Source organism: Epinephelus moara, chromosome 4, assembly GCF_006386435.1.
Source record: "Epinephelus moara isolate mb chromosome 4, YSFRI_EMoa_1.0, whole genome shotgun sequence".
In the NCBI taxonomy this organism is placed as follows: domain Eukaryota; kingdom Metazoa; phylum Chordata; class Actinopteri; order Perciformes; family Serranidae; genus Epinephelus; species Epinephelus moara.
The window spans coordinates 38,178,416-38,201,143 of NC_065509.1; the positions used below are offsets into that span (position 1 = coordinate 38,178,416).

Sequence of the window (22,728 nt, forward strand, 5' to 3'; positions counted from 1 at the left end):
TCAAGCACGTTCATTGAGCTTTGTTCTCACAGTGCTGATTAAGCCTATGGCCACCAGGCATAGGTGCAGATTGTAGGGCAGACGCAGGGGACACATGTTGTATGAATATAACTTGTATTAAAGTACACTGAATACTTTGAATAACGTATCAGTTATGTTATGAAACTTGTATCAAGGCACCTGACAATTACGCCACCCGACATACCGACACAACACCACTTCACACACACTTTTGATTCTCTTGATCAGTGGACCCTTATGGTCTAGAGGAATATAAATAACTTGACAGGTAATCGAAGAATGGACACATATTCTGACTTTATGACAGCCTCACAGGAAAGGAGTCATGCCAGTAAATCTGAATGAATTACAGTCTTCTCTGGTGCTCATGAAGGGCTCCCACATCCGGGATCGAACTGGGAACCCTCTTGCTGTGAGGCGACAGTGCTAACCACCACACCACCGTGCCGCCTCTCATGGTTTCAGTAAAATGAAAACAACCAAGCTAACGATGTGTAGCTTCTCCATATTGACAAAAGGTAAAATATTAATATTTGTATGCACAATCTAAGCTGCTAGTGAACATTAGCTCAAGTAGGTAGTCAACAATCTGGTTTTATACATCCAAACAATTCTATAAAAATAACTGCTTGGCAACCAGACCAGGCCTCTAATTGAGTCAAAATGTGTAGCCACACCAGGCTTGTTAAAGAGACTGGTTTACATTTTACGGTATTTTGACAAAATGAAAGACATGTACACCATAAATGGGTGCAGAAAAACTCGACAAAAATGCAGGAAATTCACTGTTACTCAACTGAGTGAGCGACTAACTAACTCCCCTTCAAAATGGATTGCAATGGACTGCAGACCAGTTTCAGCGCTAGAGGACACAGGGGGACAGTTGTGTCCAATATCCAGCAGCACTCCCAAGACACATCCGACAAAACTCATTTGAGTTTACATTTTTTAAATTCTGTCACAGCAAAAATTGATGTTTGTGATCATTTTAGATTAATTAATGATTTTAAAGCACATTATGATACCAACAATCTCAAACTCTGTTACTTAAATAAAGCAACAGATGAAGCCTACAGGCAGCAGATATTATATAGAGCAGTATTATACATCAATATATTTGTACATTAGAAAAATAAACTGTATGTTTTTACATTTCCTCAGTTAGTATCATGACATGCTCGTGTACCAAACATCCTCTGGCAGAGTTACAGTCTTATATAACTCAGAGGAATGAGTGGTATTGCCTCGGTGTGGACATTCAGAGTAGCTGGACCTCTCCATCTCTGTGTGACAGAGCACTGAGCCATTATATTTGACTTGGCATGCTAACTGCGAATGCAGCAGGCAGCTGAGCCGCAGCCGATGAGCGACGCTGCCAGGGAGCGAGCTGGATGAGGGGAGGCGGGGGGAGGTCGTAAATCAACAGCGGGATGCTTATTGAAGCTGGGGGCCACTGAGCGTCCCGAGTCCAGTTTCAGTTTTCATATCTCACACACTGTCACTGCTGACTGTCGCTCCATCTCTTGTTGTCACTTGCTTGCGTTGCGTTCTCGTCTCTCTCCATCTGTCGACTGGTCGTGTGGAGGCTTTGCAGTTGTGTGACAAATCTTCTGTTAACTGCAGTCAGTGTCATCGTGGAGCTTTAACGGTGATTTGGTTGTAGTCTTCAGTGTGGCAGCCTCACTTCTTGCTTAGTTCAGATTTAACATGAGCTGATGATCATTTCTAAAATCCACTTTAGCCATATACTTCTCTTTGCTGTCTTCTAATACTGTTTGTTGCAATCATGGCCCATTGCCTTGTGGCCTAAAAATGACTCTGTTGAAAGACAGAGTCAAACAGTATTGAGATTGAAGCCTAATACTTAGCCAAGTCAAGCCATTATCAGTTTAGATGCGCTGTCCTAAAAGGGTCTTGGACTGGCATGAAACTGAAGCTCAGTTACTTCCCTGCCCAGATTTACACTGTCAGTTCGAAGATCAAATCGGTCATCTGGTTATAAACTCACTACTTCAACCATTAGGCCACCTCTGCCCCAAAATATTCAGTGAATTTCTTCCACTTTTTGATCATAATTTTGTTGTTTTTAACCACAGTTTGACATCTCTCTGTATAAAACTCAATGAGGGGGTTGATTACTCGGGCGTTAGCGGATGGCGCGCCCATTGTTGTAGAGGTGATGCACGAATGGGCCCACTGAGCACCTTTCAGTCCTCCGTCTTGGCAGTCTGACTACCTGAAGCTCTGACTTTAATTACATTCCTGGGATTTCAGACTTGTTTGAGAGGAGAGGGAGGCAGGGTCGAGAGGAGTGGGAGGAGGTGGGTGGGTGGTGGGGGTCACGCAGGAGGACACAGTTGTTGTCAGTTTGGAGCTAGGAGCTTGTTAAAATCACCTGTCTTCCTACCTGCCCGGAGTGACATCTGGTTTCCCAACAAGCACACACACACACACAGACACACACCTTCAACTCGCAGAAAATTGCTGCCGGCTCTCCTCCCTCACCTCTGCCATCAATTTCCTAAACAGAAGCAACATTTGATACTGTAATCGCAGTGTTGTCTCGAAGAAGAAGAAGGGCTTAACTTGCTCCTGGAGGAAGGTGTGATGCTACTCCACTTCTCTCTTTTTTTTCTGTTTATGATCAAGCCCTGACAGGAAAAGACCTGGAGGATTTATTGCACCCTGTCACATGCACTGAGTCAGTTCCAGGCCTTGTTTGTAGCCTTACTGGAAAGCTGAAGCCCTCTTAGGTTTCGACACAGTGCTTTTTAAAATTTCTCTATAAACAGATTTCAGTCCGAACTCGGGATTCTTGTTGTAAAGATGAGAATGTTTTCCATCTCTTTAAAATCTAGAGCAAACATTTGACCACTCAGGTACTAATTTAGTCAACAGAACACATATGTATATTTTTCACACGTCTTACGCAGGTTTCACACTCTGGAAAAGTTTCAAATTTGTGGCAAATCACACATTAACAGGTGAATCATAACCACTATCTGCTCTTTCTCAAGGTCTGATTCACAAAAGATATTGCGCTTATGATATTACAGCACAAACACGGCCATAAAGTTTTGCAGCTGAGTGCAAGTTTCCCTTTTTTGTTCCGACATTATTCATGTGGCAAAGTATAAATGCTGCATTTGTGCCGAGAACACAGTAAGCAACACAGTGGCAGTGAAAATAAAAGAGAACCAAACTTTTAGATTTTCAGAAGGCTGCAGGTCCTAACCGACAAGGTGCAGAGGTATTCCTCAAAACGTGAGGCAAGGTATTTAGACGTGACAGTGCTGTTGGTGCTGCATGTCGTCATGACACCCCTTATAAATACACTTCAGTTACCACCAACTCTCTGAAGATGCTAATAATTAGACTCCAACTGCGCGTGGCTGTCAGTAGTAGTAGGGGCGTAAATCTGAAGTATCACTATATGACATTATATAGATTTTTTTGGACAATGATACAATATTTGCTGATAATCACAAAGTCTACCACAAGAATAGAATATGAGAACATTTCAGTAAACATCCTTATTGTCTTTTTCTTGGTTGCTTACCATTGTCTGTCTGGTGCTAGGCTGCTAGCACTGTTTGAACATTTACAAAGTAGGTGCGCTTGGACGGAAATGGTGACACAGACATACGGTGGGTTTTACCACTCAATATGAAAGGTTTTTGTTGATATGTACAACAAAAAACGTGGGGAATGGGGACATCATCAGCTTCTTGTGCCAGAGCAATGTCGACAGAAGAATTGCCATGATAAAGGCAATGAGCTTTGATGAGATTGAGCAGTAAAGGTTGTTGTTAATCGACAACTAATGTAACAGCATAATAACTGTTGAGTCAGCATATTTTTTTGGGAATCACTTGAAAAATGTGAGCTTCCCTGTAGTGCAACATAAGCCCCCGTTTCCACCAAACACATTCGGTATAGTACCTTTGGAACCGAAAGTAACCCTTCAAACATGATACCTAGACCCTAGCGATTCCACCGCAGATAGTACTCTTTCATGTGGGCGGGGTTGTTGTCACTCACTGCTCCGTCCAGCACTTACCGTATTTCCTCCTTTATTATCTGCACCTGGTTTATCGTCCACAGAACAAGGCTGCATGCCAACATTTTCAGAACAAAATAAAACAGGCTGCAGTGAGAGTCTCTCTCCATGGGATATTTAAAAATAGCAGGTGTGTGCATTTAGTCCTTCTCAGGCAAGCTCAGGGGTTTAGTGTTGCTGTAGCCCACAGGAACGCTCCACATAATCTGGTCGAAATCAATATATATCTTTAAACACTTGAAGATCCACTCATTATTAAAAGTGTATGTCATCCAAGAGATGGTCAGAGTTGTCATATGGATTCACGTCGTCAGCTTATGCACTAGTGTACCAGTGCACTAGAGTAATATTACAAGTTAACGTTCCACCAATGAAGTTATTTTTTCTCAGACTGCAGCTGCTGTGAGAGGCAGCAAAACATCCTTTCATTTTATAGTTACAGTTTACTAATAAAACTCTCCACAGTATGAACAGTGGTTACATGAGCCTCAAAACCAGACACAACTCAGCCCTGAGCAGAGTGACCGTCCTCTACTGACCAATCAGACTGCAGTGTTCACAGCTCCACCTTTTAGTACCAGATCTGTGTGCTAGGTACCCCAACAGAGGGGGGACCAAACATGGGGACGGTACGGAACGCTTCCATTGGTACCATCCACAACTTTTCACAGTGGAAACAGAAAGAAAGCGTACCAAACTGAACTGACCCGTACTGCTCAGTTGAAACGTGGCTACATATGTGTCACATTTATTATATCAGTATACATCACTAAGGTATCAGCCCTTTACATTCAAATAAATGTTGTTTTGCTGCACACAAAGATGTGAGGTCTTCTTTCTCTGGAAAAATCCTCAGACACAGAGGATTGATGTGTTTTCTTCAACGCAGTTTGTTTGGAATAAACAGGAAAGGAGCTGAGTCACTGAGTGCACAACTTCCAGAAACTCAAACTTCATTAACAGAGTGTGCCACAGACCTCCCTGTGCTGCGTGATTGACAGGTGACCTCCAGGAGGTGAAGTGCAAAAACACCACAGCAATGAGCACTTAGCAGATGTTGACAAGTTGTTGACAAAAGAAATCAGGATTTCCCCGCATGAACCCAGTAAGAACAGAACTGGAAGCTGCTGTTTAGATGCCGAGCACGTAGAGGTGACGTCCGACTGACAGGCAGTGCCAACCCCTGCTGCCCGCCCTCCCTGGAGATCTCACAGTGTCGTAACATCCATCTCCCTTGAAGAGGAGGAGGAGGAGGAGGAGGAGGAGGAGGGGGGGGGAGTTGGTTGTTGAGGCATTTTAATAAAACCTCAAGCTGCAGCATTCAGCCGTATCAGAATATCTTTGTGTTCAGTCACAGATGCCTTTGACCGACCGCGACCTCCATAGCGGTGGGTCTTTTCCCTCCAACAGGGGGAGAGCTGTTTGGTCCGAGCCCAGGTGTCTGAGACGCTTGGCTGACAGCCATTCAAACTCACTGGCGCAATTGTTTTCTTAACTTTTTTTTTTTTTTTTTTTTCACACTGGCAGGAGCAAGTCTGTTCCAATGCAGGACGTACAAATCAGGCAGATCAACAGTCTGTCTTGACGTCAGTGTGCCGCCTGCAATGCTTAATATTCCCCTTTCCTAGATTACTGAGGGCCTCTGCAGCTCTCTGTCAACAACGTCAACGTGTTAAGTTGTAACTTGATGAAGCGCTGTGGCATTTTTGCCTCCGTTAAAGGACATGAAAGCACTTATGGAATGATGATTAGTTTTTGTTGTGAACCCCCACATTTTGAAATAGACGCCTGAGCAGACGCGCTGAATCTGCAGGAGCTTGTTTGCAACGATTAAAAGCCATGAAAAAAGAGTTTGATCACAAATAACGCCTGTATAATGACACAAACACACACACCACAACGACACACACACACAGCTTAAAACCACCCTCACAGGAAGACAAATGGTTTCCTCTTAACACCTGTTGTGGTTGTGGCTGTTCCTCCTCTGGCTCTGTGTGTCGTCTGTCTGATTTATGACCCGGTATTTGTTGTTGCAAAGATTTTTATCACCAAGGACACAGGCGCAAAAAAATGCATCAACAAAGCGTGTTGCTGTTTGAATAACAGTGAAATTACACAACGCACGGCGCTGATAAACGGCATCAATCCAGACTCTCCAACAAAAAACAAAACAATCTGTAATCATCATCAAATAAACATGTCAGCCTCAGTGGAATGCGTGTCGGACGAGGTCTGAAGTTGGCAGCGATTTTCTAAAATATGGTTCAACCTCTAGTCTAGTGTGTGTGTATGCGTGTGTTACTTTCAATGTGGCTGACCACCGGAGCGGTCACGCTGCCACTCAGAAAAACACAGTCGGCACGGAAAACACAGTCAACAGCTCAACAAAAAGGCTGCGAGGAAAGAGCCTTTCACACCTCTGTAACTCTGTGTGACTGTGAAACACCGCAGCTCACTTCCTCCCCAACAAGTCTTTTGACTCTTGTCATTGTGAGCGTGTTGTTCTTAGTCGACGCTGCAGGTTAAATAAAGGTTAGAAAAGAAAACATTTCCCTTGTCGCTTCAGATGGCAGGCTGCTGCTGCTGCTGCTGCTGCTGCTGCTGCTGTGGCTTGCAAAAGGCCAGCAATCGCTGAGAGGGAAATGGCTCCAATCGGCCCTAATTTTACATTTTATATATAAAGCCTTCACTGTGGTTTATGTGCGAGTACATGGTGAGCACAAATTGAATTTTTCCTGGGAAATATGAGCCCTCGAGCGTACGAGTCGTTCTGTTTCCTTTGGCCGGGCAGGAAGACAGAATGTGGGCAGCAAGAGCCAAAAAAGAGACAAATGGAGCAAGAAAGGAAGAGTAGAAAGGTAAGAGAGGACAGAGGAAGTGAGAGGAGACGTGGATGCCAAACTGTGGAGGGAGAGAGCGATAAAGATACAGGACAACCTGAAATTAGCTAATAAAACCAGAAGAGGATGGTGGAGCCTGTAGGAGAGGGAACTACACATATTCGATGATCATTGACTCTAAAAATGCTATGGAAGTCATGATTGGCATTTAAAGTAAGGTTACTTTTGAATTAACTAATGATGCAAATTTTCTTTTATAAAAGTTGAATCTCCAAATAACCATTTGTGTATCAGTTCGTTGCCCCGTGTCACATTAAATTCATGAAGACAAGTTTTTCTCTCATATCTTTGGGGAACGAAGAATCCAAGAAATTCTTGATGAACTCTCTTCAAAGCCAGACTCCACTGACAAAACCAGTAATTTAACCTCGCTTAGCATGAAAGCTGCTGGTCTACCACTGCCTCCATCAGTTAAGCCCCATTTCCACCGAGCAGTTCAGTTCAGTTCGGTACGCTGTTTTTCTGTTTCCACTGTGAAAAGTTGTGGATGGTACCAATGAATCGTTCCGTATCGTCCCCATGTTTGGTCCCCCCTCTGTTGGGGTACCTAGCACACAGATCTGGTACTAAAAGGTGGAGCTGTGAACAGTGCAGTCTGATTGGTCAGTAGAGGACGGTCACTCTGCTCAGGGCTGAGGGGGGACCAAAAATTGGACTGGACTTGGTGGAAACAGGGTTTAAAAGCCCCCCTACCCCCCTAGGGCAGCTACAACATGCATCTTCCAAGTGAATGTTTCGGCTACTCTTTCATTTTTACTTTTTTAGGACTTTTGGGGCTCTGTTATTGACATGATGAGTAACCCTTTGACCAGAAATGCAAAGTTAATAACAGGGACTTCATGCAGAGGCTCTTGCTTAGGGCCCCCCAGAGCCCTGGGGCCCCTGGTCCCAGGCTTGGTAGGCCCGTATGGTAATAACACCCATAATTCCCTTGCAATATGTTTTGTATTTCCTCTCAATGCTTCACATTCTCTCACAATAAATTCTGCATTCTCTTCCAATACTTGTGCTCGCCTTGCAATACTTTCCCATTTCTTCTGAAGGCTGCAGGATTGATATGTTGATAAATACGCAGTCTCTGAGAAGCGCCACGCCAGAGCACAGCGCTGTCACACACAGCTGTTCACTGTGTTTACCTTCATTAAATCGCCTGAAAACGACACCAGGCTGCTACAGTATAACCATACAGGCCTCTTCATACATCAGACTGGTTGGTTGTATATCAGCATACTTAATGCCAAGTTCAAAGTAAAATTCAATAAACTGATCCATGCTGGGGCGCTGGGCTGGGAGCAGCTGAGCAGAGACAGACGTATGGCTCTGATGGAATGGATGAAGGAAAGTATAGCGAGGCAGCACAAAAATGTTGCAAGAAAATGCGAAATTTATTGCAAGAGAACGCCAAAAAAAAAACAATCCTGACCCTCCGCAGGACTCCGTAGTACCTGAGTTAGTAATACATGTGAACGCTTATTGTGTGTGTATAGGTACTCTGTATCTAAGGATGCTGTTTGGTTTGGTTCAGTCAAATTAAAGTTTGTTTGCCCCCTCAGTGCGGTTCGTTTGTGGTGAGAAGGTGTTCCGACCTGGATGTGAACCCACTGCAGTCACATGACACATTGTTTGGGTTAAACATGAGCATGTTACAGTCCTGGAGGATTATTAATGTGCACCTCCTCCTGTACTGCCTTAATATGCACATTCAGCACATCCAATGCATCAAAACATTGTTTTCTAGTTAGAGCCGCGCCTCGTTTTCAAACTGTATGGTTTGACTAAAATGAACAATGACAGCAATATAGTCCACGATGAGCAGCGCTAAAATCAACCTGCGTAGTTGTCCCTCCATTGTGACATTAGAAAGTGTCACATTTATCTTGCAAGTGTACTCTTCTTCAACGTTTGCTTTACTTCCTGGATTTTTCCCACATGGAAATTCTGACCAATCAAGAGGAGCTTTCTCACGCAAGGCATTTTATCTGGTCCGCTTGTAAAAGCTGCCGTGAGAACATGAACGAACGAATGAGTCCCTGATTGGGACCAAAGCGAGACAACTCGAGGTCTGAAAGCACCCTTAGTGTGTATGAACGATGGAGCAAACAGGAAAAAGAAAATTTCAGTGGAGCACATCACGCAGGTGGAGCTTTACCTACCTTGACATTGCGCACACACATCACATATGCACACACACACACACACACACACACATACACACACAGAGCCGAGTCTCCAGGTCACTTCAGTGTGGGTGTGTTTGGTAAATATGCCATCCCTGCCTTCCCGAGTCCGGGGAGAATGTGGAGCTTTCATTCGTCTGATTAAGGGGCGAGGACAAATATGCCCTTAAAGGCAAGGCCCAGCCATACCCCCCCACTCACACACACTCTCACACTAACACACACACACACAGCCTTAACACTGTGTAGCCCCAACACAGGTGCTATCCCACATGGGTCTTTCCAAAACATAAGGTGGGTAGGGGCTTTAGACAGGATCACACTCAGCCGCCTGACATGGAAGTTATTCGGTGGCTCTTGTAGGAGGTTTCCATCTGAAACTGACCCTGTCTCTATGTTAACAGTGAGTCATGCAGCCGGGGAGCATCCTCCACTTTCATGACAAACATTTCCTGCGTGGCAAAAACACACCTCACATGAAGGTGACACAGTCAGACAAATGTTTTATTGTGACACTCACGTAGGAGTGAAACATAAACTCAGCATTCGAGCTAATGTATCTGAGGCCTACATGCTTCACACTCGAGCGTACGAAGGTTTGTGTCTGCAGGAACACTGGTGTGTAATATCTCCCCTTCGCCTGTATTGTCTCAGCTGTAACATATGGCGAGGAAAAGCCCACACTTTCATCATCACAGCTTCTATGGAATCTAAATTCCTCTGCCGAGAGCACAAGCATGTGCACGTTCATCCACGGCTCACACACACTCCGCTCTGCTATTTATGATCATGTGCCATGTTTCCGTTCTCCCCCCCTTTTCTCCCCCACGTGACTCCCCTCCCCTCCACGCTAACCTCGCCTCCCTCTCTTTAACCCTCTCTCTCGCCTTGTAATCTTAAATAGGTTTCACATGGAGCTGTGGTCAGGCCTTGTTTCTCATGGCAGAGGCATGTCACTGCAGACACTTCCTCTTTGCCTCTTTGGAGGATGGAACATTTTATTTCTGGTTAAGAGTTTGGGCTCTGCACCCCCGACGTCGTTTGATTTATATATTATTTCATTTCCTGTCTGAAAATTGGATGCAGCGTGCCTTCTTTTTTCTTTTTAGTTTTCTTTTCTTTTCCAGTGGAGGGGTTGGGGTAACGGCGGTGGTACTGTGGTGTGGTTGGAGCAGTTTTAGGGAGGGAGTTATTATTTTGATAACTGCATAAGAGCACCTCTTAGAGCCAATATCAGCTCTGGCTTTAGATGTCAGATATTCAGTAATTAATCATATAGTCTATATAGGTGATTATGCTAATCAGTGCTAATTATTATTAATTATGTAAATCTCTCAACATATGTAAGTCAGTATCCGGCAGTTTCCAAAAAACTGGGCACCTAGTCTGTGCATTTGTAACATAAAACTTTGGTCAGCTCAACACTTCCAGTTTGACATTGCTGGCACGTAGACTCTCGTTTTCTCTGATTTGAGGTATGGTGACAAATTTAGGCCAAAGCAAGTGTGATTTTCAAGAAAGAAAGGTCAGCTTGGCCTCAAATTGAAGCTTATCAGCATGGTAAGTTTCCTACGTCCAAGTGAAGCAGTGATGTTAAACACAAAGTGATGAAAAATATCATTTTTGACGAGAATCTGTCAAACAGACAGGCATTTTTTGTTTTTTTGGGGGGGGGTGTTGTGTGTGATATTCTGAAATAAAATGGCGGCAAGTCCCAGCATCTTATTTTGCTACTTTCCCCTTTGTGTCAGGATACTCGTTACCAAATTTCATACTTGTATGATGATTTATGCCATCGTGGTGCACTAATATTTGCATTTACATCATTTCACCTAGAAACACATCCCAAAAAAAGGGTTTTAGGCCCCCTGAGACCAAACGGCCCCGAGTTGGGGGTGCTCGCTATCAACTTGTGATGACCCAGGGTTCAGAATGCATCAATAATTATAACACAGTATAATGTATATTATTGTGAAATGGGCCACTCTGCATAATGAGTACTTTTACTTTTGGTACTTTAAGTATATTGTGATGCTAATACTTATGAAGTTTTGCTGCAGTTAGATTTTGAATGCAGAGCTTTTACTTGTAATAGAGTATCTCTATCTTACTCACGTAGAATAGCTGAGGACTTCTTCAACCACTGGTTAATTTTCAAGCCAAAATGCAACACATGAGCCAGTTACAGTTCCTCGAGTGTGAAGATTTACTGTTTTTCCTTGTCTTACACAAAAGTAAACTGAGTATCTTTGAGTTTTGGACTGCTGGTTGGACAAAAGATTTAATTTCTACATGTCGCCTTGGGCTTGAAAACCTTACTCTGGGATGGTGTGATGGACATTTGGCACTTTTTTCATCAACAATCAAAAGATAATCTCCATACAGTAAAATATTAAAGTGATTAAACTGAGCTGACTCATATTTGACATTATATTTTACGTTTTGACCGATAAATAAGTCACAAAATAAGAGAATAAGCTGTGACTCCCCCATGAAAGATTGCACATATTACTGCATATGTGTGCGGCGTGTGTATGTGCACATGCATTTGTACCTGTGCATGAATATGTGGTTGGTGTGTAACATGTTTCTTTGGGCACACAGCATGCGTAAGTGCACCTTATCTGTGTGGTCCTGTGAGCGCAGTGCGTTACGTATGAGCGTGCACACACGTGTGCAAATGCATGTTCAGTGCATCACGAACTGTGAGCAAGTGCACTGTGCACTGTAGCGTATGTGTGCAGGACTTGTGGAGTGATGGAGGAGAGGTTTTGTGGAAGGCGGGGACGGGGTGTTGGGAGGGGGGGTCGGGGCTCGCTCCTGTAAATGTGGCCGTTTGTGTGTGAGGGAGGGGGTGAGGCAGGGGGGAGGGGGGGAGTACTGGATGTAGCCTGCTGTAGACACAAGGGCGGATTGATAGTAAACACACACTCGGGGTCTAGTGGATCTGCTGCCGGTAGCCCGGCTAACAAGCCCTTCATTAAGGCCGTCTGATACACTCACTGAGCGCCTTTGTTGAAGTAGGAAGCGAAAAGTACACCAGACAGATTTGACCTGAGAACGCTGGAATGCGCTGCCAGCAGTCGCAAGCAATTTTTTTTTCACCCCCCTCCACCTCTCGTGAAGAGTTTATTTTTGTCGTGCTGAACAGGTTGTCTCATGGCACGCGCCACTTCTCACCTCCTCTGGGGAAATACTGCGGGGAAAAATATAGATTTACATAGTTATTCTGCTGTGGACGTGTAGGATGCATGTAAAGGTTTGTGGAGCGTCACTGCATGTTTTTGGGGTTTTCCCGTCAGTGTGCATGTGTTCATGTGTACAGTGTATTGTGGCTGTGTTGAGATCAGAGGTTGGATGCAACTTTCCATGAGATTTTAGTCATTTATATATATTTTTCAATTACCCTGACATATGGTACGAGCTGTCTGTTTCCCTTTATAAGACACAAAACATAGACTGTATTAAGAAAATAGACGTAGCCACCATGACGTCACCAGACCCCCTTGAAGTGTGCCAGGCTTTGAAGACAATTTCCGTAGTGTCCAAACAGTGGTACTGCAATTTCAGAGTCTGTCACATAACCCTGCAGCCAAAAACATAATTTTTCCCCATAGACTTACATTGTGAGAGATACATCTGTTAATCAGTGGATTAGGGATGCACGATATTGGATTTTTTGCTGATATCCGAAATGTCGATATATAACAACTTACTTGGTCAATATCAATATATCCACATTTTTCCCCATCTAATTTTAGTGATCATCAATTCTCTTCTGTAGTGGAATTAACATCATATTATGCATGCGTAGTCTTATCATGACGGCCAACCAACAGATGGAAACATAAAATACTATTTGGCTTTTGGAGCCAGCCTCAAGTGGCCATTTCAGGAACTGCAGTTTTTGGCACTTTTGCGTTGGCTTCGTTTTTCAGCCCTGGCAGGTGCCACATCCCATCCTCTCTGTATCCACTGAACCACATTTTCACATTATCTGTGTGTTCTGTCCTTATTTTGCTCAAGTCTTTATTAGATATTGTACATCTCTGGGATTTTCCATGATTTTTCCCCTTTTCTTGCTGCGGTTATGTTCTCTTTTTTTCCTCTTCTTTTCTTGACCTCCAAAGGTTTAGGTCATTACTGCATTCCCATCTAAATGTTGATACTCCTAACTTTTTATTCCACTCATATATTTCTGCTTGCCATGTACTAGTGCTAAAAAGTGTCAGGTGTGTTTGTGTAACCTCCACTTTGCTATGTTCTTATTTATATTCTGTTATTCTTTGCCGTATCTTGTTACCATTTACTGCTACAACGGCCTAATTTCCTCTCTGGGGTCATTCAAACTTCGTGTTGTCTTCTCTTACAAGGACAACAGGACCTCACATACAGTGCCGGACGGGCTGTAGTATATCACTCCACATACAGACTGTACATCCAACAAGGTATCGCTTGCGTGCGTTCAAGCAGCATGATATAGGGTGTAGTTGTGGCTACAGAGGGAAGTGCAGTGCAGTGACCAATGGAGCATAAAGGCCGCTGTTGTATCCAGGGTTTCATGTTGTGGCACCCTAATGGCTGGGAGCAAGGGAGGCGAGCGAGGGCCTGCAGCTCTGAGCTGAATGAGCCCTGCACGTGTCCGTCCTAATATCATAGCCCCATTAAAGTGGCTTCGCTAACCAAAGTCCTCTGCCGTCTTCTGTCACAGTAATAGGACAGAACCTGGAACCGTTTGAAGCAAGAACTAATAAGAAGCTATTTATATCAACAACTTTGTTGTGAGAAACCTACTAGAAAGATGAACTCATTACCCTTTATTAATCATTTACTAACAGTAGACTTGATATCTTTTTTAGAAAGTGAAACATCAAGTCCTCAGTTAATAATCCACTAATAATTACCCACTGGTTCCTTACTTTCTAATCAGCCAGAGAGCTAAAGGGTATTGGGTCCAACTTTTTAATAAGCCATCCATTCTTCAGCCTCAGATGTTTATAACGCCTTGAATAGTTATGGGTTTTCAAGTGAAGGAGTCTATCAAACACTTGAGTTGAACCAGGATCCAGGTCTAGACCAAGAGGCAACCTCCAGGGCTGAAACATGAAGTGGATGCGAAAGTGCCAAAAACTGCAGTTCCTCTAATGGCCACCTGAGGCTGGCTCCAAGAATGAGTCACTCCACATAGACCTCCATGTTAAAATGCCCAGCTTTATAGCAGATATGAAAATGTTTACAAAAAACGGTTTTGGTCTCTGTAGCTAATTTTTCTGATCATGACAACAGTACAGAGGTTACATTTTATATTTCTCACCCTTTTAAATGTTATTAAGGCTTAAATTTATGCATAATTAATGATGCAGCCACTTTGGATGACAGGCGGGTGCCATCTGTTGACAAGTCGCTACCACAGGGACAGCATTGATTAGGTATTGTAACCATGGCGTAATCCGAGATTCAGAGAGTACAGTAGCTGTAGCTATTTCAATGTGTTTTCAGTTCATTTGTAAACATTTTGGTCACTAAAAGAAGTGTTATTCAGCATTTCTATTCACTAGCCTTATTACAGTAACCATAGCTGTAAATGCACCACGCTAACCAAGCTAGCAGCTGGCTTTAGGGTTAGCGCCACCTTCGCGTATGGCTCCAAAAAGCCAAACTCAAGGCTTCAAAACAACGTCTATGTCTTCGTCCTTCGTCTACATCTACGTCTGTATAAATAACGTCTACATAACTCACCCGTTTACATTTTATTAAGGCCAAAAGCTCTGCACAACTAAGGGCAGGGTCGCTTTGGATGACAGGCTGTCTGTAGACAGTTTCCTCGGGCTCTCATTCAGATCCACCTCCCGTCCTCCACAGCTCCACCTCCTCATTCAAATATGGTCACTTCTGGCTCCAAAAATCCAAGATGGTGACAGCCAAAATGCAAAAATCACGGCTTTAAAATACAGTGACTGCGTCCATTTTTTTTTAACAAGTCTATGATTAGACCTGCTGGACTTTTAAACCCTTTTGTTTTTATGAGCACTTTGACTCGTTTGTTCTTGTCTACTGTCAAGAGGTAGACCAACCCTCCATCTGTTCCAGACCTTCTTTTTCTACATCTTTAGACTAAAGGTTCATTCTCACTGCCGCGATGCGGAAATACGGGACGGATTTGCAGAATATTCGTGCAGCGCTTTTTTTCGCGTTTAAACCATACACACAGGCGCGGTACGGACGCAGTGCGGAATTTTGCATTGTTGTGTTCCAAGTCCGCGCAGTATCAAAAAGGACGGGGTGCTGTGAAACGAGGTTTATCAACCTTTCTCACTGTCCTGCCTGACACAGGCAATACAGTTTTTGGCTCTTCTGTCTTATTTGTGTCTCGTTAAAAAAGTCATACTGTCGACATGTTGGTATGGTGTTGTTATGCGCAAAATACAGCGTAATGCGTTGTAAGCAACTGGTATTCCTAACAATGGCTAATGGCTAGAGCTGGTATTGTTAGCAACATCGTGGTTTCCAATTTCTTGTGCAGATCGTCATTCCCAGCTCCAACCTTCAACTAAAAGTAACTGACGGCAGAGTGAATTTTTCCACTCAGCACACGTCTGCCCCCTGAAGGTGATGTTGGGAATGAATTTCAGCTCAACTGAAATAGTATTTGTGAACATTTGTGAAGTTCAACATTGACTTAAAGCTGTTTTAATGATTTCTACATTGGTCTGTTTTGCTCCATCTGTTTCGGAGAGACGAACCTTCAGTCCACTTAACGATCAAAGGGAGATCTAAATGACTTTTCCTGTCTGTATGAAACGACCAACAGGCAGTGGAGGCAAATGTGACCGCCAGCCTCCAGGAAACATGTCTGTCATTATGGTCGTCTGACAGCGATTCTAAAGGGGTAACAGTAAAAGATCTTTTCAGTGAGACTTAAACATGTCCGTGCATACATTTTAGTGTTTAAGAATGTGTGTGTGTATTTGTATGTTCATGCATGTGAGGCTTAGTTTTCAGAGGGGTTTGAGAACCACCAGGGGAAACTTGTCATTAGAGGAATATGTGGAAACAAGGATGTGGTGGGCGCTCCAATCGAGTATCTATCACTTTTCCAGCGACCCATTTAAAAGCTCTGCGGTCAAAGAGGCTATGTGGACATTTTATTAAGGTGGAATGAGTGACACAAGGATTCTGGGCACTTCTGCTGGTGGTGGCGGCGATGTCGCAAAAAAGCTTATAGCTTCATGCTTCTGGTTAGGACAAGAGGTGATGAAATAAATATTATACTGTACATACGGTATCTATTACATGTCTGTCTCTTCTCTGATGTTCTTCCTTTTTTAAATTTGGGGTGTTGTGTGTTGTACAAATTGTAAAACTCTCTGAAATGACTATAGAATTATTTTTCATGAATCGAGCTTCCTAGACGAGTTTGTAAAAAACACTTTATTTTGACGTACAGTGAATTTCTGTCACAGAGCTTTTTCTTTGAAGTGTCATTCCCTGCTGTAGAGTGAGTGACTAATGGACAGCTACATGACAGAGACACCAAACCAGCTCGACGACATGGCCAAACACAAGCATCACACTGTATGTATCAAACTGCATGGACCTTGAACAAATGACGAAGGAGAAATCTGGACCCCGTGGCTGGATGTCACCGAGAATGTTTGTATCATCAGCAAACATCTGCTGAATAAAGTGATTGAAGGGAACGACTCATTTAATACTGAGGAGTTAGTCACAGGCATTACTGTTTAACCTGAGCCAGTACCGACTGTGACTTTAAACAGCTTCTGCTTCGTCATCAAAACCTCTCTCTTTGACTCAGTATCAGGCCGACGTTCGGGTCATCTTGAGTCAGCAAGTTTTCAGCCCGTCTCCAAACTGAGAGGCTCTTGATGATTACTTTTTTTTTTTCGTTTGCTTTGCCTTTACGACTGGCTGCGTGCCACCTCCAGGAACTCTGCGCTCGCCCACATCACCAGAGAGCAGCCACTGCAATGCATCAGCTCAGCCCCCTCCATATATTTAAGTGATTGTTGACATAATTTATGAAGGGAATGAAAAATATAGTCTGCATTGCAATAAAATTAAAAAAAAAGAGAGAGATCTATAATTTATTTGGCCTGCCACAAGTCAGCACTCTTGGCCACCGACACCCCCCCCACACACACACACACACACACACATCTAATTTCTGTGCATTTGCAGTTTTCTCCTTCCTCCTCTTTTTCCCTCTCAGGAGCGCAGGGGGCCCATCTTTAGGGGGTGGTAGGTTGCTTTCTGGGGGGAGTTAGGGGTATCAAGGTGGCGCTGGAGGGGGGTCGGCGCTGGACTCTTGGCTCCGGTCTAGGAATGCCTTCACGTTTACAAACAAACTGGCTCTTTCCCTCGCCCTGTTTGCCTTTGTGGCTTTATTTTTTTTCAAGGCCTGTACGGGCAAACACACAGCGGGAAACACTGGCTTGTTGATCGCCTTCACAGACCAGCTCATAAACCCAGCGAGCATGAATGTGGGGGCCTGTGTGTGTGTGTGTCGTTTGTGTACTTCAGAGCAGCTCCGGACAATTTTCTCTCCCCCCCTCCCCCTCCCCTTTTTTAATAAACCCAAGGGGTGTTGTGGGAGTAAACAACCAAATAATTATTAACCGTTGAATCATGAGATTGAGGCACGAGGAGGCTAACGTGTCCTGTAAGTCAAGTTTGAACGTAAATAAGAAATTAAAGTTTGATTGTGCTGCAGCGTTTGTCTGTTCCTGTTTATGGGATGTTGCTTGGAAACAACACTAAATCACATTGTTCAACATGTGGCATCCCTCTCCCTAACTCCTTTCCTTGCTCACTCTCCCCTCGCTCGGTTTGTAAACAGGGAAGCGGGATGCATGGCCTCATTGTTTTGCATCATTATTACTGACAGGCCTAAATGACTTGAATGATGGGAAACCCTCATACAAAATTAACCCGGCCCCGTGTGTTTACCCTGCCTAAATCATGTTGCTCATTGGCTTGAAACAGAAGAAGAAGAAGAGGGGGGAAAATAGGCCTCACATCCTGACATCTGCAAAGCACCTGTCCTGAGTTGTGCATGCTAGCCGGGGCCAGAGCACATTCAGACAGCTATCTCCCCTCATTTTGCTCCCTCGCCTTGAAAAACGCCATGACCGTCCTGTGCTTTAGCAGTCGACAACCTCTGCCATGTTTTTTTTCCTGTCTCCATCGAGTCTGTTATGTGTTTCAGATGATGTCACATTCTGTTGATGCACTCATTCAAAGGTGGTGATTTAAAATCTTCTGCATTTAAATGTAGGTGAAGATTATTAGAATACGTCTTGTTTCCACTTCTGCATTTTTACCACATAAAATAATGGACACAGCCACTGTGACATCACCCATTGCTTTGTGGACTTTTGGCATTTTGGCCGTCGCCATCTTGGATTTTTGGAGCCAGAAATGATCATATGTGGACAACCCTAACCCTAATTCTAGCTGCTAGCTCAGTTAGCATGGTGCATTTACAGCTATGGTTACTGTAATAGGGCTAATGCCAAATATTCGGCTCTTAAGACGGTCTTTTATTACAGCTAAATGCTGAATAAGAATTTTTCTAGGTGACCAAAATGTTACAGTTACAATTACAAAAATTTTTCATGAAATAAAAGCACACTGAAATAGCAACAGCTACAGCTGCTTTAATTTTTGTAGTGGCCAAACAGTGGTGCTGCAGTTCCCGGGTTCCCTCATGTAACACTGCCGCCCTAATAGAACTTTTCCTGTAAACGCATCTGTAAATCTGTGGATACATTTTCTGAGCATCACAGCCCCTGTCAAAAGACTAATTTCACTATCAGGATTTAATCCGTTCGCTCTGACAACATTTGAAAAGTCTAGAAGAGCTGCAAGATTAAAGATTTTTTTCCCATTCCAGTTATCGGAGCGCTAACCCAGAAGTAGCTGGCTAGGAAGTCTCAAGTGCGCTTGTTCTATGGGCCAAATGATGCAGAAGCAGCACGATTACCTGATACATTTAATACCGCGGAAATGCAGATATTCGAATCCTCATTTAGAGAAAAAAAAAAGCATCATGGAGTGTTGTTCCTGTTGGCTACAGCAACACTAAACCCCTGAGCTTGCCTGAGAAGGACTAAATGCACAGCTACAGCAACACTAAACCCCTGAGCTTGCCTGAGAAGGACTAAATGCACAAACCTGCTTTTTTTAGATTTAGTTTCACAGTATTTATTGATGCGTATAATGCAGGAGCTCACCTCCAGTGTTAAAGGACAGTGCAACATACATATTTGTAAACTGTTCTCCTGCTCATTGTAAATATGAATATTCACGATCAGCTTTCATGTCACGCAGTGTAGCTGCAGAGGGAAGAGCAATGACCAGCGGCGCTTCGCTCCACTGAACAATTTCAGTGGACCCACATTGCTCTACATGCCTGCTCTCACTGTTCAATATTCCACAGCTCTGCCGCATCACATGACTGCCTGTCCCACTAACCTCCCACCAGACGTTATCAGTGGTTGTACAGGCGAATAGTTTCCTGCGCCGCTCTTGTCGGAGGGAGTTGTGTAAGCTGTCCCGGCTCAGAACAAAGCTGTGCTTCTAGAAAGGGAGGAGGGTGGCACTGCTGGGAAAGGTGCCTGGCCTTCATCAGCCATCGCCACCGATTCGAAGTGAGTCACTGCTCTGCCGTGTGCAGAATCTCTCCCAAAGGTCAACCGCACTGCCTGCAGCACTCCTCCATGTCAGCCATTGCATAATTCCATCAAGCGCTGTAGTAAAGAGGCTGCAGGAGGAGCGCTGCGTTTAGACAGGGCAGATCAGAAACATTAGTTAAATGGACATGTTTTCATTGAAAGAGCTGCTGTAGATGCAGAAATATTCCTGTTGGTTAAATTAAATCTTAAAGCATGGAACAAGAAAACTACAGTTGTTGTTCCTCCAGTGTGTAATGTTGATTGAAGTCCAGAGGAGGAGGCGCACATTAAAAGCCTAAAACGTCCTCAGTCGAGTTAATTAAGTCCTTAGCTGTTATTTATATTTTTATTACAGTTCCTTGTTAGTTTGTGAGTTCAGTCATGTTCCAACAACATGTGGTTCTCTGGCTTCATAACACATCTAATGAGATTATTAGAAATATTTTTGTCTCCAGGGCCTCCAACTAAATTTCCACTCACTCTTTTCCAAAATGGTGAACAGTTCAGTTTGTTTCTTGTGACTCTGTCGGCTCCTTCCAACCTGAAAACTTATTTAATGGTGAAACGATAATACTCAATAAACCAATAAACTCAGCTATTTTTATGTGATGCACATGAAAATATTTTACATGTCCTCTGGCCAAATTTCAATTTCTGTTACCTCGCTTTTAAACAAAACTCTTATATTTCTCACTTTAGCTTTATTGGTAACCGTCTCTTACTGGCAACTGTCCTGACAGGGCCAAAGGAACATTATTAGTTGTGCAGCTATGACGTTTATCATGTTGTTCATTGTAATTAGGGCTCCCCCGACTGAGAATCTTCCTAGTCGACCAATAGTCGTCATTTAGGTCCATTAGTCGACTAGTCACCTGCATGTTTACGATATTACTTTAATATTAAATGATATATTTTGGTGGTTTGAGTTGAAGGTGAGAGAAAGAATAGTATCAGTAACATTGTTAACACTGTGCTACATTACAGAGAAATACAAAACCGTACTAATGAACCTTCATTAATATAGGCCTATATTTTATCTACAAGTGCACGTCACACACTGAGGGAGCCGCCTGTTAATGACGCTGTGGGCTAATGGGCATGTAGCTACTTCCATGTTTCAGATGATACGTCATGTTTGTAGTCGACCAATGAAGATGAGTTTACATATCACCTTGGGTTCGTCCTTCACCTTCTCAAAATGATCCCACACTTTGGATTTCCTGCCCGACATGTTATTAACTAGCCTGTGGAATAACCGCAGGTACCAGCCCTGGAAATTAACCTGACTCCTGTCTGAATCCCACATGGTCCAGTCATATAGGTTTTCATTTACTCTTTCTGTTTGGTCGACCATTAGGGGGCAGCCCTAACTATAATATGTCACCTGTATGGAAGGCAGAAGCTACGTCAGTTTAAAATGCTTTTTCTTTCTAGACAGGATCAAATGTGTTCTTGTTCCTAGTTCGAGGTTCTTCCAGGTCTGTTTATTGCAGAGCTTGTATACAGTTTGATTTGTGTACGTCCTGGTTGTGTTTGTCCCTCTGCTCCGCACAGCTTTTGATGTTTACGAGATGAAGGCATCTCTCTGAGAAAGATAAATAAAGTACTTTTCCACCATGTGTAACACGTCTACCTTCAGCAGCCTGTGGTTGAAGTCGATCGGCCTCTAGCTGTGCTGACGGACCGCTCTGCCTGACAGCTGAATATCTGTGTCTGTTTCCTGTCCCAGATAACAGCAGTATGCAGAGAGGCTGCCCTCCTGGCCCTACAAGAGGACATCAAAGCTCTGCACGTCGAGGCCAGACACTTTGAAAGCGCCCTGAACACTGTGAAGCCCCGGATTCCCGACTCTCTCATCCAGTCGTATATCAGCTATCAGCAGCGACACAGCGGCCTGTGCTTCTTCTGATCACGCTGCTGCTGATGAAGTCAGAACGAAGGAACTTGTATTTCTAATAAAAGATTTTTTATTGTAGGTTTCAAAACAACACTGCCTGTGTGTTGGTAGCTCAGCCGACAATGTTGTTTTATTGTTTTGGATTTGAAAAACGAGTTGAAGTGTCATGTTTGATCATATAAAATATTAATAATGTATTAAATACATTATTTATGTATCCATCGCCTGTGGTTGTCTCGTCTTTTTAATAGCAATAGAAAAGTCTGTAAAATATACAAAATGTAGTCAAAACCATGTTGTTCTCACCAAACATAATTTCAAAGGCATTTCTTTTTGGTGCTAAATTTAGCTGGGAGCAGGTTTTGACTGGATTTTAAAGTTTTTGCCGACTGTATGTCCAAAGAGAATCTTTATTTTCTGCATGTTTCCAGTGCCGCTTTGCATCAAAAGCAGAGCCAGATGTTGCAAACATTTGGCGCTCAGCCCAAACCGAGGGGGGTCTGGGATCGTGCTCCCCTGGGGAGATTATTTTCCCATTTACCGCAGCTATATGCGTTATTTTTCAAACCATTTGAGAGAATAAAATGTCAAAAAATTTGTACATTAGTTGGCTGCCAAGGAATAAAATTGTCCTGTAGAGCCTACATCCTATTTTGTATTTAATACCCTACATAGCATGTGTATGCAGGTTTTTTAAACACAGGAAAACCTGTTAAAGTGGGTGATAGACTGCTTCCTATTGCCATTAGATTGGAGCTGTGTACACGGAAAACAGAAAACAGGTTAGTAAAAAGCAGAAAGCAGCATGGAGGCTTCTTCTACTTCTTTTTTATATCTCTTTACTTTCTTATAAACGGTGCCAACTAGATTTGTAACGATGTTCGAGCGCTGCTTGGGTGGAGACGGACGGTATTTTGTGGCAGCACGTTATTGCATCGCACCAGCAAAGGGATTATCATGGGTACATATATATTCA

At 43.4% G+C, this 22,728-nt stretch overlaps 1 protein-coding gene across 1 annotated transcript in view; it reads left to right on the forward strand.

Moving 5' to 3' along the window:
- spata5 (spermatogenesis associated 5) overlaps positions 1-21,959 on the forward strand; it is a 156,382-nt gene extending 134,423 nt beyond the window's left edge. Inside the window, exon 17 of the mRNA XM_050041823.1 lies at positions 21,585-21,959. Coding sequence (XP_049897780.1) covers positions 21,585-21,764 — 180 coding nt within the window. The 3' untranslated portion in view covers positions 21,765-21,959. The remainder of the gene's footprint in view (positions 1-21,584) is intronic.
- The last annotated feature ends 769 nt before the right edge of the window (positions 21,960-22,728 follow it).